This window comes from Dasypus novemcinctus, chromosome 7 (genome assembly GCF_030445035.2).
Source record: "Dasypus novemcinctus isolate mDasNov1 chromosome 7, mDasNov1.1.hap2, whole genome shotgun sequence".
Classification (NCBI taxonomy): domain Eukaryota; kingdom Metazoa; phylum Chordata; class Mammalia; order Cingulata; family Dasypodidae; genus Dasypus; species Dasypus novemcinctus.
Genome location: NC_080679.1, coordinates 2997250 through 3006955, shown reverse-complemented (window position 1 = coordinate 3006955; position 9706 = coordinate 2997250). Strand labels below are relative to the sequence as shown.

At 44.4% G+C, this 9706-nt stretch overlaps 1 protein-coding gene across 1 annotated transcript; it reads left to right on the top strand.

The window, feature by feature from the left end:
• The first annotated feature begins 7653 nt into the window (after positions 1-7653).
• On the top strand, positions 7654-8601 carry LOC101438878 (olfactory receptor 9S13-like). Its single transcript, XM_058301289.1, has one exon. The coding sequence runs from the start codon at positions 7654-7656 to the stop codon at positions 8599-8601; it is 948 nt and encodes a 315-aa protein (XP_058157272.1).
• The last annotated feature ends 1105 nt before the right edge of the window (positions 8602-9706 follow it).

Here is a 9706-nt window from a genome sequence, read left to right as displayed (position 1 = left end):
AATCTCTGCACTGTCCATATGAGAGCCAAGCCCTGAGCCTCAACAGACTTGCAACTCCTACCCTCTGGTTTATTGGACTTACCCCAGCCACCTAACAGGGAGGTGAAGAAGGTTAACCACCACACCGGGAGCCAAGAGTGCCTATAACTGCAAGCAGGAAAATTGCATTCATCATCCATGTGGAGTTTAAACCCCCTCACGGTATAGAGGTGGAATGGACATAACCATCCCAGGGTCCACAGGATGGAGGAATAGAGTATGGATTAGAGTGGACTTACTGATATTCTACTAGGGAACTATTGTGATTAGTAATGAAAGAAATTATAGCATTGATGTGGAGAAAGTGGCCACGGTAGCTGCTGAGGGTAGGGAGAGGGAAGAAGAGATATAATGTGGGGGCATTTTCAGGACTTGGAGTTGTCCTGGGTGGTACAGCAGTGACAGAAGCTGAACATTGTATGTCCTGCCATGGCCCACTGGGTGGACTGGGGGAAGAGTGTAAACTAGAATGTAAGCCACTATCCAAGTGTTGCAGCAGTGCTCCAAAATGTATTCACCAAATGCAATGAATGTGCCCCAATGATGAAAGAATTTGTTGATGTGGGAGGAGTGGGGTGAGGGGGTGTGGGGCATTTGGGGACCTTATATTTTTTTAATGTAACATTAAAAAAAAAAAAGAAAAAAAATACCCCATTATCACCATTAGACAGAACATCTTGACAGAGAATCAATACAAAAACAAAACTTTTTATAATACGTTAGAAGATCTGGACAGAATAGACTTATACAGAACTTTATACCCAAATCCAGAGGGATATAAATTCTTCTCAAGTGAACATGGATCATTCTCCAGGATAGACCTCATGCTAGGCCACAGAACAACTCTCAATAAATTCAGAAAGTTTGAAATTATACAAATTAATTTCTCTGACCACAATGGAATGAAGCTCTAAATCAGTAAGGGACAGAAAACCAGATTAGGCACAAAGATACAGAAATTAAACAGCATCCTATTAGACAAACACTGGGTCAAGAAGTAAATCACAAATGAAATCAGTAACTACCTTGAAATGAATGAAAATGACAACACAGTGTATCAAAACCTGTGGAATGCAAACAAAGGTGTACTGAGAGGGGAGATTCATAGCCATAAATGCCTATATTAAAAAAGAAGACAAAGCTAAAATTAAAGACGTAACTGCACACGGAGGAATTAGAAAATGTATAACAAACTAACACCAAAGGAAATAGAAAGAAAGAAATAACCAAGATTAGAGCAGAGCTAAATGAAACTGAAAAATAAAGAAAGAAAGAAAGAAAGAAAGAAAGAAAGAAAGAAAGAAAGAAAGAAAGAAAGAAAGAAAGAAAGAAAGAAAGAAAGAAAGAAAGAAAGAAAGAAAGACTTTTGGAAAACATTGATAAAATTGGCAAGCCCTTATTTAGACTAAAAAAAAAAGAAAAAAAGAGACATGATGCATATTCACAAAAGAAGAAAAAAGGAAGGGAATATCACCACTGACCACACAGAAATAGTGTATTCTTAGAGGATAGTTCAAATAATTTTATGTCAACAAGATGGATAATTTAGAAGAAATGGACAAATTTCTAGAAACACACAAGCAGCCTACATTGATGAAAGAAGAAATTGATGACCTCATCAAACCAATCACAAATAATAAGATTGAGTTCATCAACAAAAATCAACCAAATAAGAAGAGCCCAGGATCAGACGGCTTCAGAGATGAACTCTACCAAACATTTTGGAGAGAACTAACACAAATCCTGCTTAAACTCTTCCAAAACAAAGTGGAGGGAACATTGCCTAACTCATTCTATGATGCCAACATCACCCTAATACCAAAGCCAAACAAATTGCCGTGAGAAAGAAAAACTATAGACCAATCTCTTTAATGAACGTAGATGCTAATCTCCACAACAAAATACTTGCAAATCATATTCAATAACACATCAAAAGAATTATACACTGTGACCAAGTGGGTTACATCCCTGGTATGCTAGGATGGTTCAACATAAGAAAATCAATCAATGCAATAAAACACATAAACAGATTGAAAGAAAAAAAATCACATGATCATCTCCATAGATGCAGAAAAATCATTTGACAAATTACAGCACCCTTTCCTGATAAAAGCACTTCAAATGCTGGAACTAGAAGGAAACTTCCTCAACATGATGAAAGGTATATATGAAAAACCCACAGCTAACATCACATTCAATGGTGAAATCCTAAAATCTTTTCTTTAAGATCTGGAACAAGACAAGGATGCCCACTATCTCTGCTTTTATTTAAGATTGTTTTAGAAGTAGTTGCTCAAGCACTTAGGTAAAAAAAGATACAAAAGGCATCCAAATTGGAAAGGAAGAGGCAAAAATTTCAGTATTTGCAGATGATATGATCCTATAACTCAAAAGACCTAAGAAATCTGCATCAAAGCTTCTAGATCTTATAAATGAGTTCAGTAAAGTAGTAGGTTATAAGATTAATCTGCAAAAATCAGTAGCATTGAAAAATCAGGCAAGATGGCACTGGATTAAGTGCACTCTCATCATCTCTCTTGCAAAAAACAGTTGAGTGGGGGCAAGATCCTGCCCAAGTGAGCTGTTTCTGGAACCCACAGAGCAGGAGGCTTCAGGGCATTGATCTAGAGAGAGTACAACAAAGAGATTGATTCCTCAAGGTAAAACCATGAGTTTCTGGCCCTTGAGGCTAGAGTTGTGGGATGGTTGAGCCCCACCTCAGGGTAGGATGCTGCGATGAGCCCCACTCCCACGGTCACCCAGTCAGAAGAGGCATTCTCCAACAGTGGGAGGGTTCTGGTGAAGGGTGAAGAGGGGTTTCCCTTCTGTGGATTTGATTGCCTGGACCCCCTTTTTGAGCTTTGAGGAGCCTACCAGATGGCTCAAGGTGCCACCAGGAAGAATTGATCTTTTCATCTCATATTTGTTTCATCTTGTATTGGACAATGGCACTTTGGTTATTCAAAGAATGTGCCAATTGAATTTAGCATCTCAAGTTCTCAGCATAAAGTTGTTCACATACTAATTTTTAATGTGTACAAAATATATAAATATTTGTTTTAAATGCTAATTTTTTCCCATGAATCTTACAAAATGTCTATCCATTTTGTTAATTACCCCAAACACATTTATTGACTTCATTGACTTTTCTTTTATAAATGCTTTTTATTCATTAATTTCAATGCTTCCTTCTGGGTGCTTTGAGTTTAATAGGCTGTTCTTTTCCTACATACTTTTTTTTAAAAGATTTTTTAAAATGTATTTCTCTCCCCTTCACCCCGCCCCCCCCCCGTTGTCTGCTCTCTGTGTCCACTTGCTGTGTGTTCTTCTGTGTTCACTTGAACACTCGGTGGCACCAGGAAACTGCCTCTCTTTTTTGTTATGTCATCTTGCTGCATCAGCTCTCCATGTGTGCGGTGCCACTCCTGGGCAGGCTGCACTTTTTTCATGTGGAGTGGCTCTCCTTACAGGGCACACTCCTTGCACATGGGGCACCCCCACATGGGGGCGCCTGTGCATGGCATGGCACTCCTAGCATGTGCCAACTCTGCACATGGGCCAGCTCACCACATGGGTCAGGAGGCCCAGAGTATCAAACCCTGGGCCCTCCCATATGGTAGGTGGGTGCTCTATCAGTTGAGCCATGTTCACTTCCCTCTTCCTGCATACTTGAAATAGAAGTTTTGATAGCTGATTTTCAACCATCCTCCATTGCACTATCTGCAATTAAAAATATAAATTTCACCCTAGCTCCAACTTAACTGCATTTCATGATTTGGATTTTACATCACTGGTATTGGCACTAGTTCAAATATTTGTGATGTCTTGTCTTATGATAATTCTTTGATCAGTAGAGTCCCTCACTGTGTATTGCTTCATTTCTGACTTTTGTTGGGTGTGGGTGGTTATCATATGTTATTAATGCCTGCTACTATGTCAAAAAATATACCCGAATGATCAAACACCTTCTGAAATGTCTCATGCAGAAATTCAGGAATGTGCTATGTGCTACCTGGGAAGGCGTGTGCTGCAGTTCCTGGATGTTATGTTCTTTGTACATCAGTTAGAGACACTTGCTTACTGTTTGTATACAAATCCAACCGATGAGAACTATTTTGGTGTCTGTTGGCTTTATCACAAATGGCAATAGGCATGATAATATGTCAACCATGATTTGGATGTATACATTTTCTTTCTGTTTTTCCTCAATATACTTTAAATCTATGTCATTACTTGTATATGAATTTGTTACACAGCATTTGGTAGAACTGACCAATCATTACTATGAAATGTCCCTGAAATTGGAAGGATGGAGAAAGGGAAATGTTCAAAGGCACATGTGAGACATGAAAACGAGTGCTCAGACATGGAAAGATGAGCACCAAATGTTGTCAATGGAAATTCCAGATGCAGAGCTAACAAATGTCATGGTAAAGTTTGTAGAAAAGTGCCCAAAACACAGCCCAAAAGCCTGCAGACACACCTCTGGGAACTTTTTCATCTGATTTTAAGGGGAAAGATTTTATGAGGTTAAAGGTGAGAGCATTCTCTGCATTTCATGTTTTCCTACTCCCTTGAATTTCCTCAAGCACGTGTTGGTTATGAATTTTCACAAAAAAAGAAATTTAAACAGAATTGGTAACACAACAATATAAAAAGAATTGAAGGAGAATTTAGACATGGTCCTACAACTCCCTGATATCCTTAAAGGAAGGGGATTTCCCAGATCAGTGGGTCCACAAAGAGTCAGAATCATTCATTTGGAGTAGAAAGGCTGTCATGCTGCCCAAGATACTTGGCCCCATGCATCCATTTCCTCAGTCTACATCAGAGGTGTAGCAGGGGGAGGAGGATGAGAAGGAGAAAGAGGGAGCAAGACTCTGCTCTGGGGTCCCCTGGCCCCACCTAGCTGTCTCCCCATTGTCCTGTGGCACCTCCAGGTCTCCCTGAGGGCGTCAGGCTTCCCACACCCCATCACAACATCGGACAGTCACAGGAGGATTAGCGACAGGGCTGCCAGTTTCTGGGACTCAGGGAGTTGGCAGCCCCAGGCACTGCAGGGCCCCAGGTCTCCACTAATTGGCCACAGGAGGCCCCAAGTCCCAGCTGTGTTGGGGGAGAAAAAGTTCCCTGCAGAGTGGCCCTGTGTGCAGGAGCCTCGACAAGGCATCAGACTGCAGGATGAGGAGAGCTGAGCTGAGCCGAGTTTCTGCTTCCACAGAAAACCCTGGAAATCTTGCAGGCAGCAGCTCAAGCCCCCAATCCCAATTCTCATGGGAAACTAGGGATTCACCTACGACCCTCTCCCCAGTCTCACTTCTCTCCTGAGGAACCCAGGGCCTAACCAGGGGGGGAAGGTGGTCCTCAGGGTGGGCTGTTATCATCAACAGACCAGGGGTCAGGAGCACAGGAGACCCTGGAGCACAGGACCTGGTGTGGCCAAGTGTGAATCCTGACCATCATCTGGAAAAGGTAAGGTCAAGGCACCCACCATCAGGGATGCAGGAGTTGAAAGAGACCCTGGTGCAGGGGGTGGCAGGGCTGTGTAGACAGTCGGCACTCAGGGTTGCTCTCCATAGGTGACCTGAAGCCTGACATTGGGCATCAGGCTCATGGGGAGCAGTGCCCCCTACACTCACCTGGTGTCAGACTCTCTGTGGGCTGTTTCAGTGCAGGTTCTGAGTCACTGGGTCTGGGAGGGTGGGAGATTATGATTTTCTAACAAGCTCTACCTGAGGGTGAAGCTGCCAGAAACTGGACCTCACTCTAATGGGGGGACTGGAGTGGGGATAGGTGGCAAGTTCATGACAGAGCATCACAGGGCCCCTTCAAAGTGTTGTCATGGGGCTTAGTCTCCATTTACAGGCAGCTGGAGACTCCCCCAGTGTCCCGGGGAGCCCAGATTTTGTTCACAAATGAAACCACAGAGTGGGACATGTGGATAGGAATTCTGATGTATTTTCCCCTTAGCACAAAGACAGCCTGTGTAGTCACTATTCCAAATGTCTGGATGTCTGGGTTGTCAACGAAATTGTAAAGAAAATTGATTACAAAATTAAGAATATGAAAATATTGGTGATCACAAAAAAAGAAATTATGGATTTTGGGGGACAGATGGGACACCAGAGCCAGGTGGGTCTCCACTTTGCAGATGGGGCAGTGGGGCAACTCAACTGGGCCACACTACCCCAAAGTCTTCCCAGGATTACCTCCAGGAGAACACCAGGGCAGAACCCCTCTTACTCCTCCCTCCACCCCTGGTCTCCCAGCGCAGCAGCATCACTCATCCAAGTAGAGTCCAGTGTCCTGGGTGACCTGGCCTGGGCATCACAGCTCAGAAGTGCTGCTCACTGTTCCCATGCTGGAGGGGAACTCCCCTGGGAGATAAAGGAAGACAATCCATCCCTTCCCCTTCTGTGTTCTTGATGACCCATTCAAGATAGCTTCTTCTTAGAGAACACAGGTGAAGGGTATCTAGGAGGGCATCTCTTACAACATGCTACCATGCAACCCTCCATGTAAAGGGAGCTCTCTCCCCCCAAGCAGACTCTCCACTATGTCAGAGCACAACCACCCTGAAACTTTGTAATGCCCTGAGGTCTGCCCCCTTCACCTGGATCCTTCACCCATCCCTCCATTGGGGGTGTGATTCCCTCCCCTTTCCTACTGGATTCTATGAATATTTTGCAGTAAACACTCCCTTCACAGCCCCCTGTGTGGTCTGTGCTGTGATAAGACAGAGAAAAGAAAAGGTTCAGGTGAATCCAGATGGTACCAGACAAAAGAGGGACCCTTCCAACCAAGCAGAAGAGAGACGGTTCTCCTTAAAGCCATCAGACCAGAAGAGAATGCTGCAGAGCACAGGAATGGGCTGATTGAGAGAACAAAGGAACAAAAGATCATCTGTGCATGCCATAGCTCCCTGTCCTGATGCAGTAAAACCAGGAGCAGGCAGTCCCTACCCATGTCTCTGACACTTATTGTGGTCTCAAGAATGCAAAGAGCTTGCTGTTTGAATGCCGCTGTGCTCAGGCAGTGTCAGAGCAGAGATGAGGCTCAGAATCTTGCAGAAAAAACAGAGAGCATCATGGAGCCTTATGAGCACTAGTCTATCCTGTATCATGTCGGGTCAGAGAGGCAATTATTACCCACACAATGCTAATGGGAAGGAGGTACCCAATAGATATTGCTCAATTTAACAAAGAGTAAAATATGATAAGGAAAACCAAAATCAGATTCATGTATAAGCAGAGAGGGAACTTCACCTGTGGGGAGAGTAGAGGATTTAGGAGGATGGGGAGGTATAAACTCTGTCCTTACACCATGAATACCTCAGCTCTGAAAGGAATCTTTTCATCTGATAGTAACATCTCAGACTCCCCTGGAGTACAGACTGAGTGCAAATATATGATTTAATTACTCAGAATAAATATCCCCTTTCAGGCCACTTGAGCTCATCTAAAGTACAACAGTCTCTATTGTCCACCTGCTCAATGAAAAGTGTGGCACCAATGGTTGCAGTGCTCCAGGGGGATGTGAGACAGGCCATCTGTGATCTTCTCCCTCCTGCTGTCTCCTGCTCCCCTTCTGCCTCCCAGATTCAACACCACCACCATGCAACTGCACAGCAATGGAAACCTCTCAGAGGTTTCCTGGCAGGAGTTTGTGCTGCTGGGATTTGAGGGTGGCCCTGAGACCCAGGCCCTGCTCTTTGTGATGTTCCTGGCCATCTACATGGTCACTGTCCTGGGGAACTTCATCATGATCGTGGTCATCACCCTGGATGCCCACCTCCACTCCCCCATGTACTTCTTCCTCAAGAACCTCTCCTTCCTTGACCTGTGCTACTCATCTGCCATTGCCCCCAAGGCCCTCACCACATTCTTCTCCTCCAAGATCATCACCTTCACGGGCTGTGCCACACAATTCTTCTCTCTCTTTTTTCTGGGTACAACTGAGTCTTTTCTATTGGCTGTCATGGCCTATGACCGCTTCATGGCCATCTGCAGCCCCCTGCGTTACCCAGTCACCATGCGCCTCTCAATCTGCTCCTTCTTGGTTCTGGGCTCCTACTGTGGAGGCTGCTTCAATGCCATCATGCAGACTACCTTCACATTCCGCCTCCCATTCTGCAATTCCAACCACATTGACCACTTCTTCTGCGACATGCCCCCCCTTTTGCGGATTGCCTGCACCAACACAGCCTTCAATGAGCTGGTCATGTTTGGCATCTGTGGAATCATTGTTGTGTGCACCACATCTGTTGTCCTGATGTCTTACAGCTACATCACTGTGACCATCCTCAGAATGCGCTGTGCAGCTGGGCGACGAAAGATCTTCTCCACCTGTGGCTCCCATTTGACCACAGTCTCCATATTTTATGGGACTGTGTTTGTCATCTATGCTCAGCCAGCAGCTGCCGAAAATATGGAGAAGGGCAAAATAATGTCCACTTTCTACACCCTGGTCATCCCAATGCTCAACCCCCTCATCTACAGTCTGCGGAACAAGGACGTGAAGGAGGCACTGCGGAGACTGGGCCAGACACACACAGCCAAGTGAGGGGGTGGATGAGGACTGATGGTGTCCTGAGGGCTGGGTGGAGACACAGAAAATTCTGGGCAGGAAGGAATCCCACAGACCCACATTAATGATATTGGATGTGTGAAGGAATGCATCCATTCATCCAATCATTCAACCCATCTTGAAAGGATGGGAAGAACCAGACCCATAGTAAGCTGAGATTCAAGATGGAGACAGCATGTTCATCAGTCAGAACACTAGAAGTCCATTGAAGGAGCAAACCCAAAACACCTCAAGACTAAGTGGACAGAAACGAATGAGTTTTCAGTAGGATGGGTCCTCTGCCTCTTATTTATAAGGTAACCATAGCCATTCCAGGTGTTTTAACAGGAGGGAGTTTGGATCAACTACCAAGTTGTCATGATCAACTTGGCAGAAAAAACGTTTACACCATTTAACTTAGCCCCTCGTAATCTTCCCAGTTGTAGCCCTTGTCATTTCCTACTGGACCTCCATGAACAACTCCTATCACCGCATTGGCCTCTTTCTAGGCCATCTTTCATGCCAAAGAGATCAGTTTAAAAGAATCATGTAAATAAAGAGCCAAGGCATTCCTCCATTGTGGTTCTGTTCAGTCAGAATAATTTGACATGGCACCCCAATCAAACCACAAGCCCTCTCTCAGAAAGGTCACAGGTGGACAAGCTGAGGTGGACATGGTGATTCTGCTCTGCATCAGGGGCTCCCTCTGCCTCCTTACCCATCCTACTCTGGCCTTGGCATTCATGGTACTGAGAAAGGATAACCCCAGAGCACCACATCTCCCTTACATGCCACAGGATAGAATATTGGAAGAAGTAAATACATATATATGTTTATATTTGAATTTTTATTAATCTACAGAAATAGGCCCAAATCACAAGCCCACAATCAGGGAGTTCACCACCACCCAGGCCAAGGAAAATGAATAGACCAAATCCCACATTCCCCTTGGTGCTCCCTTCACTCATTACCTTCCAATGTCAACCACTATCCTGACTCTCATACACAGATTGGATTTACCTGATTTTGAGTTTTCTATGAATAGAACCGTCATGATTGTTTCCTCTCTGACTTCTTTTGCTCAGCAAGATCTTTGGGTATA